This window comes from Miniopterus schreibersii, assembly GCF_964146895.1.
Source record: "Miniopterus schreibersii genome assembly, chromosome: 1".
Lineage (NCBI taxonomy): Eukaryota > Metazoa > Chordata > Mammalia > Chiroptera > Miniopteridae > Miniopterus > Miniopterus schreibersii.
The window spans coordinates 172,696,139-172,717,956 of record NC_138101.1 but is presented as its reverse complement, the minus strand read 5'-3'; the positions used below and the strand labels follow the sequence as shown (position 1 = coordinate 172,717,956).

Genomic DNA, 21,818 nt, shown 5'->3' with positions numbered 1-21,818 from the left:
GGCATGGAATGTGAAGGCACAGAGAATGCAGACAACAGGGAGTGTTGGGGAAAGGGGCTCCCTGGAGAACCCTGCCCTGACCAGAGTTTGAGGTGAAGAACTTCAAAGCATCGCACTATGCCACATACAAAACAAAACCCGCCTGCGGGCCAATTTCAGCCCACGAGCTGTTTGCATACACTGGTTAGACAGGGGCCTGGCAAACAGCCACAGCCGATATTCTGCATATGAGACAGCACATAAAGACTGAACTTTCAGTGCCCTTCAAACATCCACAGATGCAAAGACCAAGAGTGCCGGAATTAGAGATCTCCAATGAGGACATGGAACATGAGGCAGAGGTGTGCAACAAGACATGACCAATCCCAGGTACACCTGAGCAGGACTCTGAAACTGTTCCTTCTGCATCCTGCTGAGTGTTCCCACAGCGTCCTCAAGGTAGCTAGCAGGTGCTATCGGAGTCCTACTGAATCATCACTTAAAATTGATGGTCCCCTCCCAGAGTTAAGCTTCAGTCTTTGCAATGAATCCTTCCTGAAGTCTGCCGTTAGAAGGAACCGCTCCAGGGATTGTTAGGCACTCCCTTTGCCTGGGTGGATTCGAAGTCCATTAGGTAAGACAGCGGTACCCTGGCCCAGCTGGTGTGGCTCAGTGGCTGAACACTGACCTATGAACCAGGAGGTCACAGTTCACTTACCTGTCAGGGCACATGTCTGGGTTGTGGGTTCGATACCCAGTGGGAGGAGTACAGGAGGCAGCCAATCAATGACTCTCTCCCATCACTGATGTTTCTCTCTCTGTCCCTCTCCCTTCCTCTCTCTGAAATCAATAAAGATATATTTTTTAAAAAACAAAAAACAAAAAACAAACAAAAAAACCCAATTTTTTTTTTTTAAAAGGACAGTAGTACCCAGATAGGCAGTCCCTTCTATTGAATGGTATCTGAACACTACCGACTTACATATATGAGTTACTACATCTTTTCTAAGAAATAAGTGATTCATTTTACCGAGAAACCCGAACTCATCTGAATTTTTATTGCCAAAATCCTCATAATAGGGAGATTGATAAAGGTAAATGCTGAAAGCATAAAAATAGTCACCAAGGAACAGACTGACCACTTTTAAATTGGGCCCTTCCCTGACATTCCTCCCTGCGGAAAACTATCCTTTGCCCACCGTGTGATAGGCTGCTATGCTCCCTCTGAGAACCAGATATGTCCCATGATACAACTTACACAATAAAAATTGGGCACAGGGTATAAAAGTAAAATCTTGTAGCTGATGCAGGTCGAGAAATTGACAAGCCGCCCCGATCACAGCAAAGCCCCGACACAGTAAATCGGGGTACCGGGCCCATCACCAGTGAAAAGATCAACACTCATGGAGCCAAGCCCGGCCCTGGGAAAAACTGATGACGTCTTCAAATATTTTTGCAAAAATAAGCCTCTTCATGAAAGTGCTGAGAAAGTCAGTGTAAAGTGGAAGATGTTATCATGCTTTCAAACCAGTCAGAAAAGTACACACCAAGTTATTGGATCCGCTCTTGGTTCTAAGAATTAGCATACAGGTGCCACTGTAACCCAAACACTGATAAATATAAGATGAAAGAAACTTACTTTCATAATTTTTGTCATCGTTTTTAAAAACAGAGTACCAAATAAACCTTTTAAAACATATATACTATAAAAATGTTGGCTCCAATTGTAGCTAGAATCACATTAAATTGCCTTTTCCTGGTCCCAGTTACTCTGGGAGATGGGAGATGCCTATAACGTGTGTCCAGTCCCATAGTTGATGGGCAGCAAAGCCAACATTCCCATCCCAGTTTTATTACTTTCAAATCTGGTTTGCATCTCAGCATTAGGAGGGTTTGCAGACATTAGCAAGGCCCTTAGCCTCTGAGTCTTGTTCTCTTCTCCTAAAAGTGCAAACACTGTAACCTCTCCTCTCTATGTCACAGCATTTTTAAAGGCTCTTAAAAGTCATTTGGGGTTTTGTAAAGTCTTAAAGGATCACACCAAAGTGATACACTCTGCTATGTGGGTTTTTTCCTATGTGTTTTCTTCAACTAGCAAATCTCCCAATTGCAAAACTTTCCACTCATCAAATTAGACATGATTTAGGATACAACAGGGGTGTCCAAACTTGGCCAACCATGAGAACCAGCCAAGATGCGTATAAGGAATCTGTATCCCTGGCCTCTTCCTCAGAGATTCTGATTCAGTCTGGGGCCTCACAATCTGTATATTTCAAAAATTTTAAGTGATTCCATTGTTCTAGAAGGGATCCTCTCTTGCCATCTTATAGTTTTTGAAGGTCCTGTTTTCAGTACTTGGTAAATTCCGATCTAAGGACTCAGATAATGGAAGTGCCCTCATTTACAAGAAACAGGAAGTATTACCAAGACTCAAGAAGATAAACCTCCAAAAGGTATATACTAAGTCTCTACAATGTGCCCAGACTGAGCTCCAACCTATTTACTTCCCCAGGTGTTTAGCAGACATGTCACTAACATTTATTAAAACTTCACAACAAAGATAGCTCCCACCATGTTGAAGAACAGAAGAGTCCAGCTCAACCTAAATTTTCTGACTGTGTTTAAGATGAGTGAGATGCGCAAACAAGAATAATTTCTTAATAACCGTAACTAGAATTGAATTACAGCTAATTACATTTAGCAGTGCATGGACTTGTTATATATCTCCAGACAGACTGTTTGAACTTTTAACGCTTATTAAGCTGTGTAATGGATCCTAATTAAGCTTAGAACAATAAGAAAACACAGTGGACTTCACAGAACTTGGGAAAGTCCTCATGTTAAACTTAAAATCGTTTTTGCTTTAGCAACTTATATTAAATCATTGGAAATGGGAGGAATAGTATGCTCTTCAGGCCCCTACCCAAAGGGGGAAAAAGATTATGTTCAATCAATCGAATGGTATCAAATATAGGTGAATTTCACTGAAGTGACAAAGGTATGTTCCTGAAAAGGAAAGCGACATCAACAGGGTGCTGACCCTATGCCTACGATGCTGGGCACCTCCCCAGGAGCTCAGGGCTCAGCCACGGTCCTCGCCCTGCTGCAAACTCTCACTCACCAACCATGCTCCCCCTTCAGGTCTTTTATTACTTTTCTCTTCCCCCAGACAACCCTGTGGTTCACCCTCTGTCTCCCTTCAAATCTCTGGCTCAAAGATTTGAACAGAACAGCACACATAGCCCTCACCTCTGTCCCCTTAACCTATCCTATTTTTTTCCATAGCATTTACCACTTAGCACATTATGTTAATTTGTCTAATTGTTTACACCTCTGCCCACACACCAAACTTTTAGTTCTGTGAGAATAAACCAGTGACATTAGTAAGTACATGCACACATACACACAGCATCATACATTACATAGTGTTATACATAAGTACTCTGTGTGTGTATACATAGGAAGTGAGTTCTCTTGACTCCCTGGGCCTCTTGGTGATCATTTAGAAGTATTGCTCAACCCAGTATATTTTTGTAACTGAATATAAATTCATAGGGGAAGCAACCAATTTTCTCCAAAACAATGTGAGAAGTTGCCACTTAGAAAATCTAAGGCAATTTCTGACATACACAAAAAATGTGTCTGCAACCCTAGGGCACTGTGTCTGCTCCTACCCTCAACACGCTCTCAACCTCTCGCAGGGGGTCATCCAGCACCGGCTTGAGACCCAGAACAGAAACCTCAGACACCAGGATGAAATCATGATGCTGAAGACAAGTTTCAGGGGAGAAAGGAAGAAACAGGTCTTCCTACCTTTTTGTATGCCCAATGACACAGGGCATTATTGGAGAAGACCTCATAGAAGACATCACTATAACTGGCCTGGAAAGCAGAACCTCGCTGTCTTGTCCATTTGAAAGAAAAAGGGGAGAGAGATCAGGAGTTGCTGGGAGACTGAAGCATAATGAAAATAGGCTCTGAAGCAATTAATCTTTCTATCAAAAAATTAAATCATTTCTGTTTTACCCAAATCTCAGTTCCACTGAGAGAACACCCCATGAGTGTAATTTTAACTAAAAAAAAAAAAGCCTGAGAAAATTAATAAAGTCAGATTCTGCATTTTGCAAGAACCTTTATTTCAAAGTGAGTGAAGCACACAAGTGAATCTGCTGATGCTCAGTCCGTAGGTCTTTGAGCTATTTTTGAGGTACAGCTTTGAGTGCTTATAGCTCTGACCACTTGCTCAGAAGTATTGCCACGACCTTGTTCTTTTCAAATAAAGCAAAGGTTTAGCATAAAGCTACCAGAAACAGGCATCTTTAAAGTTAGAAACCACCAGAGCTTCTGGGTTGTTTTGGTGTCACTTCCTGACCTTCCTCTTTTTATGAGAAAGGGCTTATAACAATAACTGGCTGAAAAAGTACACTGCACGGTAAAAATGATTAGAGAAAAAAGGATTACAGTTTCAAAAAAGGATTACAGTGTCTGTCGCCTGTATCACCTGTCGTCTATATAACAATCAGTCCCCAATATAACATACACTAATATTTGTCAGTTACTTCTCTCTGTGGTCACTAGAATGAAAGGTGTCGGACTTCTGGAAGAAAGATAAAGGGAAAGATTAACCTAGAAATTCTAAAAGTAATTTGGTTTCAGCACCCTTTTATAGTCTTAAAAATTGAGAACTCGAGCCCTGGCCGGTGTAGCTCAGTTGGTTGGACGTCAACCGTGTACCTGGGGACTGCTGGTTCAATCCCTGGTGGGGGCTGTTCTTTCTCCCTCTCCCTTCCTCTCTCTCTCAAATTCAAAAAATATATTTTTTTTTTAGTTGAGAACTCAAAAGTTTGGTTTTTGTGGGTTTTCTCAATATTTGCCATTATTAGAAATTAAAATTGAGGTATTTAAAAATATTTTTTCATTTAAAACAATAACAAATCCATTGTATGTTAACATAAATAACATTTTATGAAAGATAACTATATTCTTCCAAAACAAAAATGTGAGAAGAGTGGTATTTTTTTTACAATTTTGGAAATCTCTTTAATGTTTGACTTAGAGGCCAGCTGGGTTCTTTATATCTGCTTCTGTGTTAAATCTGTTGCAACTTTGTTTTAGTTGAAGAATATGAATAAAATCTAGCTGCACACAGAGAGTAGCTGAAAAAGAGTGTTTTAATATCTTTTTCAGAAAATTGTGAATATTCATTGATACTAAATCAAAACTCAGCAAGTAGAAGTTTCTTAAAAGTTAGTTGCAATGTGGAATCCAAAACCATAATCAATGAACTTTTCATACTCTGCTACATTAAGTCCATTAGTCTGTCTCATTCTTTCAATGGATCCTTGACTCATACATGATTCTGTAACATCTTATATGGGTCATTTTGAAAATACGCATTCATTGAGTTATTGCAGATCTTCTTCCAAACACTGACATATTTTACTAGACAATATTAAAACATCACAATTGTTCATTAATACCAACAACAGACTCATGAGAAAAGTCTTTTTTATGTATTGGAAGCTGACAAGCTCAAAATGGTGGATATAAATTTTCCAAAATTGAAGGATCCAATTGTGTATCATTGGCATCAAATAGTCATAGTCGTTTACCTTGAAATAACACTCATTTTTAAAAAAATCTTTATTGTTGGGAGTGCTACATTCATTCTTAATATCTGACAAGTTGCCAGGTCTCCATAATTACAGTTTGTCATTCTTTCAAGTAAAAATGGTGTTGCATGGGTGAATGGCTAGCTCCGCTAACAACTCCATCATACAAGTTTTTCCTTGAGACACAATAGTTTTCCAGTAAGTGGAATTGCTTTACGCATAGCTCCCATTTTGTCACACAGAATATTATAAAGTAACAACATTCAAAATGTTTACTGCTTCATCAAATATATTCTTAAGTGAAACTGTGGTTTTCTTTCTTTCCCTGCAAATTGTATGGCAATGAAGACTACACTGGCTATAGCTACACTGATGACTATACCTTTGGTGCCTTGATCGGTTCTAAGGTGCCAACAGTTTTACCCACCATTTCTTTTGCACCATTGGTGCAAAGGTCAACACATTTGAAAAGGCAAATAACATCTTAACATTGTAAGGGAAACAGTTTTGAATAACAGGCCTCCTGAGAATGTCTCCAGAACCCCCAAAGTCTGCAGGACCATACTTTGAAAACCAATTAAATTCTAAACAAAACCACCACTTCAGAGTTTTCAGTCAATAATCAATGAAAGTAAAAGTAGTCAGGATGATACTTGGGGTATAACTAGGCAAATATAGCTATCATACCCTAAGCAGAACTCATTTATTTAATTTTTAATTTCTTCTGCGTTCTAGCAGAAGGTCTGCATTAAAAAACCCTACTGATGATTGCAGTAAAACCTCAGCAAATCTCAAGCTCACTCTTCCCAGAGCTCTCTGAGCCATGCCTGATATCTGAGAAGGTGGCACCTTTCCCAGGTGAATGTCAACCCTTAGGTTTAAGAAAGAGGGACCCGAGGGAAGTCTTGCAAAGATGCATCATCCCAAAAGGCAACAAAACTCTGAGAAGGATGGGATTATACCACTGAGAGGACAGTTTTTTTGAAGGTAGAACAAAGAGAAAACACAAAAATGCCTCCCAGAGAGATGGATGACCTAGAAAAATCTTGGGCCTCAGCACCCCAGTCTGAGCTTGTGCGTGGGTCCAGCATGGACGGCAGCAAATCTGAGCTGCACTCACCACATGCAGACGGAGCCTCACATAAGCCTCAGAAGTTGGTTGTGGGGAGCAAAGGAAATCATAGATGGGATTCCAGGAATACAAAGAAATAATCACTTGCAGCGCAAGAGCCCACCCTGCTACCAGAAGAAAAATAAAACGAGGACTACTGCTGTCACTTGCTAAATTACGGTCTCTGGCCCTCAGAAACCTTTTAACGAATATGCTGGCTGTTACAAAGAGGAGCAGGCACACCATGACAAGGGACAATGAACCTTAATCCTTTAAAAATATCATTTCTTCTTTTCCCAAGCAACCAACCGAGTCTTCTCCCCTTCCCTCAGTGCCTCTTTCTCTCTCCCCTAGCCTGTCTTCAATCTGGCAGTCATTTCCAGTGGTAGCCACAGGACTGCTTAGGCCAACAGGAAAACTGATGTGATCACTCATTCCTCAGGCTGAATATACCAAAGGAATAATTTTTATTATTTTTTTTAAAAAAGCTAAATTTAAAAAATTGTATCAGTAAACTGTCACCAGGCTTGAAACAGGAGGAAGGGACACCGAAAATGAACTGCCATCACAGATTAATCTTTTTCCCCTTTAAAAATGACATGCCCTGTGAGTGTCAGGTCCCGTGAGAAACCGGGAGCTGCAGCTTTCAAGCAATAACACGTTTCATCTGCCTCGGTGCATGTGGCCACAGCGATGCGGCAGAGAACATAATTACTTGTAAATCAGTGGTTTGACACAGGAAGCAGGAGTTAAAAACCGAGGCAGTGGTGCCATAAACAAACAGAATCTTACCCTGCGCCTTTACCCGCACCCCTGCGAGAGGGGGAGCAGCAGCCGAAGCCCCAGTGCGCTCTCCGCGTTCCCCTTGGGAGAAAACAGGCATTGGCTCCAACGAGCGTGTTAAGGGTCTGAAAGAAGGCGGGTAATTCCAAGTTTCAGCAGAGTTTTCTAGACACGGTGCACATCCACAGACGACAGGTGCCTTGTCCAGCCGTGTTCCCGTTTGTTGAGTTCTTCCCCTCCCCCTCTGAAAGCCGGCGCAGAGCGCTTCAAGTTCACTTGGAGAACCGGGGGAAAAGCACGTGCCCACAGAACGTTTATCTAGCTATCTTCGCAAAGATACTTCTACCATGAATTCCTTCAATTTACTTCATTCTTTTAGGGAACTATCTTAAAGTTAAACTTTGCAAGTGCAAGATGTTATGTAATTGTTAGTAAGAGAAGATTACTTGTCGCTCACTGTAAGTGCGAACCTGATGTTGGAATGAAGGGAACGGTCTTACTCAGCCCTTCCTACCTGCAGTTTCTGACTCATAGCTCAGTGTTTATTTGGAACTTTTAAAAATCTTTCTGAAGTGCTTTAGTCATTTGCAATTGTTAACTTGCCTCTTTTTAATACTTTAAAATTGGGAATTAAGGATAAAATATATACAGACACCCCCCCCAGCTTTAAATTATGAATGAGGGTAAATGACCTGGGTTCAGAGTTAAATCATCATTTGATGTCATAGAGACAGCCCAGATTCTGCTTTTTGTCTAAGAAATAGACATTTTTAAAAATGTGTTTATTTTAATTTTCACTTCTTAGTAGACAATTTCCAACACATGCAAAAGTAAACAGAATGGTACAATAAACCCACATGTCGCCCACCTTCACCAATCAACTCGTGGCTAGTCTGGCTTTATTTGTACACCACCCCTCCTCCCACCTCTGAATTATCCTGAAACAAATCTCAAATATCATAGCATTTCATCAGTAAATATTTCAAAATGTATCTCTAATAGATGTTCTTTTTGTTTTCAACAACCGCAAAAACCACAATCACACCTAAAGAGCATTAATAATTCCTTAATGGGATCATGTATTCAGTCACTGTCGCTATTCCTCAGCTGTCTCCTGGGAGTTATTGGTTTTACAACTTGTGTTTGAATTGGGATAAAATATGGTCTGTATATTAAAACTGGCTAATATGTCTGGCTTTTGTTATTTTGGTTTTCCCTCCCTCTATTTCCTTTTTCTTCTAATTCTTGGTCAAAGAAACCAAGTCTCTTGTTCTATAAAATTTTTCCACAGTCAGTATTTGAATGAGTACATCCCATGGTATCATTTAAAAAGTTCCCCTGCCCCCTGTATTTCCTCTAAACTGGTGGTAAGACCTAGAAGCCTGACCAGATTGGGGCTCCATTTTTTGGCAAGACTGCCTCACAGACGGTGTGCTGTGCTTCCATTAGGAGGCACTTAACGTCTGGTTTTCTCTCTGTGGGCCAACCATTTCAATTGGAGGTACCCTGAGTCCAGGCAAACTTCACTGATACAAACTACATTCTCTCTTCAAATCTTCAAATCTTACACCATATTTCTTAACAGCATAACAACAAGCCAACATCATTTTTTTTTTATTCTCATGTGAGGAGATAGGGCTCAACCTTATTTCTGTCGTTTCTTTTCCAATGAATAGCAGTTATGAATTTAGTTCGATGCATTTTCATCAGTTTAGTTTATTTCAGGCTTTTCCCCCCCACTTTACTCTTCCAGGTAAAAACTAGTCCAACATAATAACAATCATAAACAGGGCCAGATTCTGTCATTCTGGCAGTGTCGAGAGGTTGCCTTAAAATCCAAGTCTGTTTCATCGCCATAATAAATTTCAGCTCCATTAGGTGGCAAACCCAGTTGTTAGCTCCAGAAAGGCTTAGCCAGAATGAAAGAAACAGCGGCATGAGACGGCTTTTTCAAAATAATAAATCACTTCAACGGTGTCTACCTCAGCAGCCGTGCTTAGGGGAATTCTGCTTCCGATCAAGAGTGATAGCACGTTTCTCAAAATGAACAACGGCCATGGGTTTCTGACCCAGTTGACAAAGTTTTGCCTTCAGCTCTGTGAGGGACTTCCACAAAGGCTTTGGCTTGTTTTCTCGTAACTCAATGAAGAGCCCTCCCTGTAAGATTCTGAGCAGGTGTGACCATTCTTCTAAAGCTAAACCTGCACACAGCATACAGTATCCTCCAACTGAGAAGGTACTACAGTTAACATCAATTCGAACGTTAATTTTCAAAGCCTTTTATGTTCCATCTTTCTTCAGACTTCATTATAAAGCTTTTTGATGCCAATTTGGAAGATGTTATACCATCTGGCGAGACAGTCCGTGGCATGTGGTAAGCACTCAAATATTATTGAATGAGTAATGAATATATTAACAAAATGGGCGCTCATTAAGTAAACCTTCAACATAGCTTGGGTGACTTTGACAAATTATAATCCATGACCCAGAGTCCTTAAATGCTGGTGCTCCACAGAGTTCTGCTTTGGGTCACCTTGGTTTTTTCTCTAAATCTTTCCACTGGATGCCTTTGTCCATGTACCTGGCTCCCACGGACACCTACAGCACTATCTTAGGCTCAGATCTCTTGCCAAACTCAAGGCTCTTATTTCCAATTCCTCCTAGATGTGTCCACTTGGGTTTCCACAAGCACCTCGAACTCCACTTGTCTGATGGAAGTCATCATCTTCCATCCCTATGTTTCTACCCTGGTGAATGACTCCACAACATCATCTGGATTTCGTCTTCTTTATCCCTAACATCCAACGAACTGACAATTCCTGCTGGTTTCACTACATATACACAGCTGTCCCCTCCTCCCCACCCAACCCCACAGATTCCAACTTAATTCAGGTTCAACTAATCTCAACCTTAGACAACTTTAATAGTCTCTTAAAGGCTCTCCGCACCCTTGTCTCCTCTTATGTTCTAACAATACCCTCTAATGCCTTGAACCCACTGCTACCAAATCAGATCTTTTTTTTTCTCTACTTAAAACCCTTCACTGGCACCCCATTACCTCTATTAGCCTCAAAGTAGTGTGACCATTAAATCTGTCATCTAACCTGGGACCCTACTGAGGGTGAGATGTGGTATTGTTCATTGTTACGCTGGTACCGCGGACAGACTCTCCTGGGCAAACTTCCACATAAGACCCTCCCATGTCTCTGGCCCCATCTCCTCTCCACTCCCCCAGCTTCATCATCTCCCCACTACTTTCAGTTTCTGGAACCTGTTACTGCTCTCTCACCTCTGTGCCTTTGTACAAACTGCCTTCCCTCCTGACCTATCTTCCCCTCCTGGCACATTTCGATTTATCATCAAACTTGCTTTAAACTACACCTCCCCTGTGAAGCTTTCTCTGAAACCTTTTAGTTGATCTGATTACATATTCCCTCCGGCCAGCACCATGTCTTGGACTTATTCCCGCACAGGGACATGAGCTCTGCACCGCTCTCTCCTACGAGCTCCTTCGAGAAAGCCTGCCTGGTTCATGTTCATCTCCCCGGCATCTATGATGACTCAAAGGTCTGCAGCCAGCAGGCATTTCTTATGTCATTTCTCAGTCATGTCTTACGTTTAAGAAAAACGTTTTGCCTTTGCTGCTGTTTCATCATAACTTTAAAAAGATAAGAATATGAGACAGGATAACATAAGTAGGCATCAGTAGCTCCTAATATCAGTCGTGTATATCAGAGACCACAGCCCCACTGAAGCAAATTCGTTTTTAAAGGAGAGCTTAGGGATTGTAGAATCTGAGCTAACTGCAGAACTCCTATAGGAGGCCATTAAAGGAAAACAGGCATGGAGATAAGCCGTTATACTAGTAACTGTCCTCTAAATTCTTGTGGTGTCTAGTTTAAAATAAAGCCAGTGCCCAAATGAAACACACCAGCTGAGTATATACAAGGTCCCAGGCAGGGGTGGGGAGAATGACAAGAATCTTGCCGCCACAACAATAGAAACAGATAAGAATCCAACTAGTGTACCTTAACAGTGCACTCTACAGTTTGCAAAGCATTTGCCTACACATTGTGAGCTGTAACCTTCAAAACAATCCTGTGAGATAGATGCACCCTGAGGCTCAACCAACATTTCCTGAGCTTTGACAATCCCTCCAGGGTTCCCAGGCCAATGTCCCTGTCGTAGCGGAGACACACCAGGCAGGCCTGACCTCATCCTGCTCTTTACGTAAAGCCCTTCAGTATCGCAGATGGGAACTAGAGCGCCAAGTGTTCTATCAGCCAACCTGTCGCTGTGGGGCTGGGGATAATCTGGGGTGGCTGACAGAGCGAAACAAACCAGGGACAGTGAAAAGACCTCAAACACAGAGCTACCACGTTACTGGCTTGAAGAGTGAAATACAAGATTCAGGACTGCCAAGCTGACTGGAAAATGAGCAGAGAAATCTAGAAAGGATGGGCCACGGAGGAAAGAATTGCCCAATCCATAAACCCCTCGTATCTGTGGTCTTCCCAAACTGTGCACGTGCAAGGGCAGCTCGGAGGCGTCCAGGAAAAAGCAAGAGCTGAAACCCTGAAAAAAACACATTGAGGGTTCAGCTGTTTCCCACTTGAAACCCCAGCTTTCCACTGAAACCCCAAATTGGCTCTACCTTATGAGTAAAGGCTGTCCTGGGACTATGGAATTTGCCAAAAAACTAAGAAAAAAAAAATTAAAAAGTAAAAATCTCACCCTAAGAAGCCTTCATAATTTTAAGGTAACAGCCAGTAATGTAGCTGTCTGCTAGAAAATAAAGAAGAAAGAAGAAAAATCACATGATCACCTCAATAGATAAAGCATTTGTCAAAATGTAAGTCACTCTTAATTTAAAAAAACAAACAAACAAACAAAACTATCCAAAAACTAGGGCTAGAAAGGAACTTCCTCAATGTGCGATAAAGGGCATCTACAAAATGCATGCAGCTGAGGCCATCCTTAACGGGGAGAGACTAAATTCCTTCCTCCCAAGATTGGTTATGAGACAAGGAGATCTGTCCCGGAAGCCTCCAAGCACAGTAAGAAAGGAAAAAGATATAAACCATAAATATTAGAAAAGAAAACTGTCTTTGTTTACAGACAGCATGACTATTGACAGAGAACGTCCTAAGGCATCTACAAAAAAAGATGACTAGAATAAATTTATTAAAGTAGCAGAATACAAAGTCAATATACAAAAAAAAAAAAAAAAGTTCATTTCTATATACTGGTAACAAACAACTTCAAAATAAAATTCCTATCACTCTGAAAGTTCCCTCCTGTCCTTTCCCAGCCAGTCCCTTGCGGCCAGAGGCAACAAATGCCATGTTCTGCTTTGTTTGTTCACCATACATTAGTTTTGTCTGCTCTGAAGGTTCATGTAAATGGAACTAACAGTACATTCCCTCGTGTGCCTGATTCTTCCCCGCAGCGTGCTTTCTGAGATCCATGCACACCATCTTCTCTCTCAGTGTCCTCTTTGAGTGCTGCGTACGCCTTCCCTTATATAAATGTCAAACAGTGTGTTTACCTATTCTCCTCTGGATGGACATTTCAGTTCTCCTCGGTTTGAGGTATTACGAATAATGCTTCTATAAACATTCTTGTACATGACTGTGGACATACACTTTCATCTCTCGAGAGCAAATACCTATCAGTGGAATTGCTGGGTAACAGATATAGATCTAACTATACAAGGCCCTCTCAAATGGTTTTTCCAAAGTGGTGGTGTTCTGCTCCCACCAGCAACGTAGGAGAGTTCCAATCACTCCATGTCCTCGCCAATAACACCTACGGTCAGTCTCTTTAATTGCAGACATTTTGGTGAGAATAAAATGATACCTTGCGGTTTTGATTTGTATTTCCCTGATGTTAAACACTTCTTCATGTGCTTATTGGGGTGGGTGTTGGTTACACAGTTATAGAATTTGTCAAATCTCAGACTCTTTATTTCTGATCTGTTCATTTCACCGCACAGTAGAGACAAAAGTTACACACAAATTTTTTACTGTGAGGGGTGGGGTAGGGGGTCAGCACCCCTAACACCCGTGTTGTTCAAGGGTCAACTCTCTATACATTTTGCCTCAATTTAAAAAAATTGGGGAGTGAGAGCTGGGGGTGCTACCAATGGAAGAGAGACAATCACTTCAAAGACAGAATGAGATATAAGATTATAAGGAAAAGAATATGATCCTTATATTTTTAACACAGTCATGGGCAAACTGAAGAGTTGGCCCCAAAACAAAACTCTAAAGAACAATTTAATATTCATGAACTAAAACAGGCAAGAACCAATTCAGCTGAGGTGACAATAAATAAAAGCAAAACTCAGCAAGTTAAATAAAACAGGTGATTGACAGATTTAGCAAAAATAGTTAATCTGGCAACCTAAACCAATACACCGTTAGACAACGAAACACCTGCCGGCCTAAATTAAAACAGGGAAAGTTTTAAAAAACATCTTTTATAAAATGCTCTTTTATAATATCCATGATAGAAATTCCTACTGAGTATGGCCCAAGATACACGTATACCAGAGAACATTCAAAATTCATTCTTACCTTCAGTGAAACTCCCTGTAAGGGTTATTACTACAAACACTTTCCCTTCCGGCTCCAGATCCACCTAGAAAGAGAGAAAAAATTGTATGTTATATTCTAGCTTTAGAATACTTTTTGTGAGCTTCAAATATTGTCACAGAGAGGTCTAAATGTGCAAATCACAGCCATAAATCAGACCTAAATCTTTCATCAAACAGTAGAGGGGCAAGAATCAACTGAAAACACAAGAAACCGTACTGGCTGAAAAGTAAATCTAAAAGTAGTAACAGTTCCTTCAATGTTTCTCTCCTCTTGAATTTTATCATCTCTCGTGTTGGCTCTCATGATATCAAGAAGCTCCCTGAACCCTGGCTGGGTGGCTCAGTTGGTTGGAGACTCATCCCATACACCAAAAAGTTGTAGGTTCGATTCCTGATCAGGGCATGTACCTAGGTTATGGGTTCGATCCCCCATTGGAGAGCATACAGGAGGCAACCAATCGATGTTTCTCTCTCATATCAATGTTTCCCTTCCTCTCTCTAAAGTCAATAAAAAATACATATTTCCAGTTGAGGATTTAAAAAAAAAAGAACCCATAAACTTGGTTATTGTTTTGAGATATCCCTGTCTTCGTGCCATTTGAAAGAGCAGCATTTTATTAAACCAAAAGTATATGGACTAGAGAAACAATGGCAACATATAAGGTAAAGAACAAATGTGACATGGTCAACTGCAAACTTTTAGTTTATAGGAAGTAAAACGCATAAGGAGGGGAGTGCTCTATCTCCGTCTACACCATTTCCACCTGAGTGCAGGTAATCTCCAGGAAGCACCAGGGAAAGCAGCCCAGGAGTATCAATGTGCCTTAAAATTCTTATCTATGAACTGAGATATCAAGACGCATATTCTGCAAATGAGGCAGCTTCAAGTCGTCTCAGTAGGTCCCATCCTCTGAACTCGCTCCAGCTCCTCAAAGACCTTCACACAGGATGGCCCGAGGATGGGGCAGCACCCCCCATATCTGCTCTGATTACACTAGCCCAGATAGGCAGGCTCTGCCCTCTTCATGATGGTGCTAACCTTGAACTACCCATGAACATCTCTAAGCCTTAGATTGTAAGATCATTTCGGACCCAAATACATGAATTTACAATTGTCCTTAAATGAAATCTTGTCAGGTTCAGCCCATTTCTGCTGTTGGCCTTTCATCTAAGAGAGAGAGGGGTCCAGAGAAGTTGAGTATAGATATGAATGGCCATTTCTGATAGAATATGAAATTTAAATAAGCGGCTAATCATGTGGTATGGTAGAAAGAGCCCTGAACTAGACCAGGACACAGACTCTAGTTGGATTGCCACAGCTGGCTCTGGGCAAGGTTCTTCACCATCCCAAAGTTTCACCACTGTCATCTGAAAGCCCATGGTGTCATTGTTCAGCATTTCTGACATAACTGCCATCAAATGATCTCAGAGAGCATTAGCAGTACTATTCACTGTACCTATAAGTAACAAAGACTGGGGGGGAAAAATGCATTGACCTTACCCTAGCTCACCACCACATACTTTATAACACCACATCCTGATCACATACTTTACAACATAAAAGAGTCTATTTTGTACTGACTCAGAAAACTTTACCTAACAACAGCCTATTCTTACAAACCCTTTCGCTGCATAAAATCTGCCATCGATATGACTGTCACCCTGTAAACCACCCCCGTGTTCAAAACAGCTAATTGCATTACAACTACTGCTAACTTAACTCTACCCTCTTAACTGTCTTAATACCACATGTGAACCTTTATAAAGCAGGCTGAAAATAGAGCTCTCTGGAGAGATGACTAAACAGGATGTCAGTCTCTAATTGTCTCACTCTCTGCCTTAACTTGTTTCAAGTAAAAAATATGTTATTTTTAAAAGCCACTCCCTCATCTTCAATATTAAAGGCCTGGCAGAGCCACATACATTCAACCTCACAACATAAACTTCTGCTGGCCCAGAAGGAGCCTCTGTCACCCCCAGATAGACAGACAGACTGCCGGGAGCCCAGTCTCTGCAATCCCCCAGCCCATAGCCAGCTGATAAACTCTAACACTGCTGTCAGGGCCGGCAAAGAAGGTCACTCTGCCCAACAGTCAGGGGCTGTGCTCACAGACAGCAGGGCATTCCACCACTTAGAACCAGGACCTTCCACAAGCAGAACAGGTTTGCTTCCGCATTTTTCTTTTTGTTGTTGCTGGTTTGGATTTTTTTGCTTCCACGTTTTTGACTCCTGCCACCATTGTGGAGGAGAGCCAAACTCGAATGCCATCTTCAAGCCTAGTCCATTTGAGATCTCTGACCTTAGAACAGGGTTCTACAAACAGCAGGTTGAGACTCATCAGTGGGACATGAAAGCAATAGACTGGGTTGCACCCAACAGGAATTTGTAAGTAGAATAAAATGGAACAGAAAATATGAACCTGTCAAGTAGTAAAAGAAATATAAAGTACTATGTCAAATCTCCTTTTGCAGTTTTGTATGCAAGTAGAAGGGTATACTGGGTTTTAATGTAAAAATGTATTCACTGCTGTCACAGAGAAAGTTTGAAAAATATGGCCTTAGAGGTTATCTGTTTCATCTACACAGTGCTGATGGCCTGTTGGCATCTATTCATAGTGGCTGCTTGGATACCCCCAGTGACAGCCAACTCACTACCCCACAACTGGCCTCCTTTGTTTCTATAAGCCATAGAAAGATCTCTCTCTTCGAGCAGAAATGCAGCCACCAATAGTTTCCACTCATCAACCCTAGTTCCATTCCCTATGGCTGTAGTGGATAGTTCCTACAGAACGGCACTTCAGCTTTGAGAACTAGCACTCCCTCACATGGAGCCCAAGTGGTTCAGCTGGGATTCCACCACTCACTCGAGTCCCGGGCCTTGCCAATCAGAGCACTGGATTCCTCCAAACGTGATGACTGGCCTGGAGCTGACACATGCCCTATATGTGGCATCTGAGTAACTCCCTACCCTCAGGAACTGGTTCAGGTTTGGGCACAAAATCAAAGTAGGTCCAATTAGGAATCCTGGATCTACAGAGAAGAGGCAAGATCTCCCTTCCAAACGCCTTAGCATGGCATACAGCCCTGCAGTGTCCCCATCATCCAAACATATACAGCCTGTATCGCAGCCTCTTTTAATAACCTGTAGCCACTTCAAGGAGGCATGTTATTTTATTTAATCTGAGAGATCAACAATACAGGTTATGGGTAAGGTAGCATCCTGGGGAATATACTCAAAATTGTGAAAAAGATACATTACCCGTAAGGCGTATTGCCTAGTGATTTGGGACATGTAATCTTACTGGACGGAAAATCCTTTCCTCTATTTTTACCTGTCAAACTCCTATTTGTCCATCAAGAGACTCGACTCAAACTCACCTTTACAGGGAGTCCTTCCCAGACCTCTTTCAAATAACTGGGCAACTCCATACCACTATGGAGGCTATCGCTAGAATCCACATCATGTTGGAGTCATTATGCCCTGTCCCTTAGGACCCTGCCTTGCACATAAGAAAATGGAAATGACCTGTTGAATGAATGGGTAAATAAACAAACATGGACATCTCAAGTAGCTTCATGTAGGACATGGTTTTCTACTCCACCATTCTGTTCAGCTTTCTGCAGATACGTCCTAATTTCCCTATACCCCCAGTAAAGAGTGAACAGGCAGGTGTACCCTGACCTTCACAGGGGAGATCAAGATCATCACCAACCTCAATCCTGACAGTGCCGGTGCCCTTTACTGATGCAGCTACGGGCTGCATGAACACTTTGAGAAGCTCCAGTGATCCAACCTGAGTTTGCCATCAACTAAAACCTTTGTGTGTTTTCTATGTGCTATAATATAAGGCCATGCTTCCCACATCCTGTGCAGTAGTCTGGCCCCAAATCCTAAGAGCTTTGTACTTTTTCTATAGAACTTCAGCTTGCTGTTCTAGACTCCAAGGTTTGATGGATCCCAAATCCAGAGGTTCATTCACTTTCCTCCTCAGCTTTATAAGCTCTAATCAGGGCCTAAGTTAGCCATGTCATCACTTAAAGCAGGAGAGGGGAACGTCCGGCCCGCAGCCCTCGAAATCATTTGGTCTGGCCCAGCCAAGGCAACTGCAGATGGGACTCGAAATTCAATAAATCTAAGAGCCTTTTTCATAGCTAATTTTTAAGTTGATAGTTTTGTATGGCCTGTAAATGATGTTATAAATATCCAAATAGCCCTTGGCAGAAAAAAGGTTCCCCACCCCTCCAGGCATTGTTGATGGGACTGAAAAATGGTACCATCAATTTGGAAACCATTTGACATTTTCTTAAAAAGTTAGCTATATACCTCCCTTTTGAGCCAGCCATTTCCCTCCTAGGTATTTACTCAAGAATAAAAAAGGATATGTCCATACACAGATACATACACAAATGCTCACAGGAACTTTTTAAAGACGTGGTATAGCCCTGCCAGGTGTGGCTCAGTGGTTGAGCGTCGACCTAGGATCCAGGCGATTGGGGTTCGATTCCCAGTCAGTGCATATGCTGGGTTGAGGGCTCGATCCCCAGTCGGGGGCCTGCAGGAGGCAGCCAATCAATGACTCTCTCATGATTGATGTTTCTATCTCTCTCTCTCCCTCTCCTTTCCTCTCTCTGAAATCAGTAAAGATATATTTTTAATAATAAAAAAAAAAAGACGTGGTATAGCCATACAATGGGATAGAAAATGGAATAAAAGAATGAGCTGTTGATACATGCAGTAACATGGGAGAATGCGGAGTGAAAAATACCAAACAGCAAAAACAGTACATTCTGTCCAGAAGAGGCAAACTAATATACAGTGGCAGAAAGCACATCAGTGATTGACTGGGGGCAGGGGCAAGGAAAACAACACAAGTGGTAGGGAGGGATGAAAAGGGGGCACGGGAGTGCTAAGACAATGAAATGGAGAAAGAAAACTCCTTTTAACAAACGGTACTAGGACAACTGGATATCCACATGCAAAAGAATGAAGGGAGGCCCCTACCTCACACCATATGTAAACGTGAACTCTAAATGGATCACAGATCTAAGTGGAAGAGGTAAAAGTATAAAACTCTTAGAAGAAAACAGGAGTAAATTTTCCTGACCTTGGGTTAGGTGATGCTTTCTTAGATATGACATCAAAAGTACAAATGACAAAAATTTAATAGACTACATTAAAATGTAAAACTTTTGTGGTATAAAACAAACAAACAAACAAACAAACAGCATCTATACCTCACTGCCCAAAGTGCCACTCTAATCAGCTTTTCCTATCAAGCCTTTGGTGGCTTCCCATCACCTTCAAAATAAACTCACTACTCCACCTGGCTTTCTGGGCCACCCGAATACCTCTCTTGCTGCCTCCCCACTAAGTTATCCAAACCTCATTTTCAAATTTCCATTCTTTAAACCTGCTTGTCTAGTCAGGCCTCTCTCCTCACTATCGCACAGCTACACCTTTGCTCATGCTGTTGACGCTGCTTGGAAAGACTTTCTCTCTGCACTTCACCTGCCCATTCATTCAAGCCTTTACTGAATTACTCCTAGGGCTGGGATCACTGCCAAGTGCTCAGGATTCCCAGAGCAGCTCCCTGGGGCTGCAGGTGGGATGGGTAATGACTGCACCTGGCGGAGATGACGCAGCCACCCAAGCTGAATAAAGGAACTTCTGCCAGGAAGATCCTGACATGCACATTGATCCCTCCAGACTCAAAATTCCTGTCTCGATTATTATCTTACCGTTTATCTATGCCCTTGAACAATTAGATAAAATTTCATACACCTCATCACCTGCAATAAGCTCCATTCCAGAGGGATCTGACAATTTTATATTCCCCAAAGGCCCTAGCAGAATTCCTTGAACCACATAAACATTCCACAAGCTTCTATAAATTTGGTCTAATGAGTTAAACGGAAGGTCATTTGACCTCCTCATTTGACCTCCTCAATTTCATCACCTATTAACTAGGAATGATAATATTTTATCACATAATAGTATGTGACAGCACTTTATAAAATATTAAGGCACGCCAAGATGGTCCCAAGGCATACCAGGAGCATATGGACCACACGGCCCTACTGCCTAGGAATCATACTGCTTGACCTGCCTAGTGGGTCTCCATCACCCCCTCCTTCCCCACATACACCCCCTTAGCCAATGTCTGCTTTCCCTTGGCGTCACTTTGCAGAAGTTGGGCAAAACGTTTATATTCCTGACTCGGTCTCTTTGTCCATGAAATGAGAGGACTGTCTAAAAACCTTTCTGGTTCTGATGCTGCATGATTCTAAAAAGGCTTGGATAAAAGCCTGTACATGGGACTCAATGGACTCACTTAATTAATTTAATTTACCTTTGTAAAAGGCATTAGAATTGATCACAGACAGGAAACTTCTGGCTACTTAATATTCATTTCAGCCTGAGATAAGCAGGGGGATCTAGCATATTAAAAGAAAAAAACCAATCCTTTATTTGGGCAAAGGTAGAAGGTTCACCTAGAATCCATGGGCGTTGAGCCAGACATCTGTGAAACTCATATCACAGCCCATCTGTGATGGAGAGGTGGCTCAACTTTATAGCATTTCTAAATCTTGCTCTAGGGATAAGTAACAAAAGAACCTAAAACATGAAACATTTCACGATTCTCTCCCAGCTGAAACCACCAGGCTTAAAAATGAGAGTTCAAATTCCTAGAGAAAAAAGTTTCTTATAGGATTATACCAGTAAGACACAAGGAAGCATGTGACTGTGCTCTTTAATAACACAAGTAACAGCTACTATGTCTTGAGCTCATCAAGATGCAGGAACCCTCCTAGGTGCCCAACATTATTTCTCATCTTCACCACCTGCAAGGTAAATATCACCAGCACCATTCCATAGACAGGACGATGGAGGCTCAGTGAGGTGACGGAATTGACTGAGCTCACCCAGCAGTGAAGGCCAAGCCAAGATCCAGACTCAGGGGAGGTCCTTCCAGGCTGCTGTGACTACATCTGCCTGTAGGTTACTGCAGGTTTGCCCGCCACCCTCTGCTCCACCCAAAGCCAGCCTGCCTGGGCTTCTGGCATGTCGGGTCATCATATTATCCATCTGCCCTGGGAACTCGGACAAGACTCGTGCCATCGGCACCCGAGGGTGCTCCCTGCCAGATGCCAGCCCTCGGTGTTCCAGCCTCACCTCCCCACCTCCAAGGCCAGTGGGAGGGGCACCAGGCTGACAGTGTCACCTGATGGCTCTCAATAGGGGCACGAGACAGAAGCTACTAATCGTGGCAAATGTGTGCTGAGGCTGGTGAAATTCAGCAGGCAGCTCAGGTCCCATTAGTCATCTGCCTGCGGGACCCAAGTCAGTGTCATGTGCTGTGGGAAGGAATTTAAAGGAAAAGGCAAACTCCACGTTCCTGTTAATTTTTTATTTTTATGTCTATGACATCAGACAAGTTTTATGGGTTAAAAGCACACTAAGAAGTACCACAGATTCAAACCTACCAGAAAAAGACGATCAGGCAGAAACTGAACAGAAAGGTGAGGCCTACCAACTCTGATTGAAGTATAAAGCAAAGGAAAACACTCATTGTTTTAGGGGTTAAATTCTCATCTTGCCAAATCTGCACCCAATGTGTGGTCAGACAGAAAGGTGGGGAAAGAGTCTATGACCCCAGCTCTGGTGGTAGGTCATCTGGCTCCTGCACTTAGAAAATGAAGGAAGGCTAAACCTTTAGGTCATTTTCGTATCTAA

General features: G+C 42.0%; 1 protein-coding gene across 1 annotated transcript in view; it reads right to left on the bottom strand.

The window, feature by feature from the left end:
* Positions 1 to 21,818, bottom strand: part of PRKCH (protein kinase C eta) — a 199,801-nt gene that overhangs the window by 124,612 nt on the left and 53,371 nt on the right. Inside the window, exon 2 of the mRNA XM_081161696.1 lies at positions 14,064 to 14,127. Within this exon, the coding sequence (XP_081017822.1) occupies positions 14,064 to 14,127 (64 nt within the window). The remainder of the gene's footprint in view (positions 1 to 14,063; positions 14,128 to 21,818) is intronic.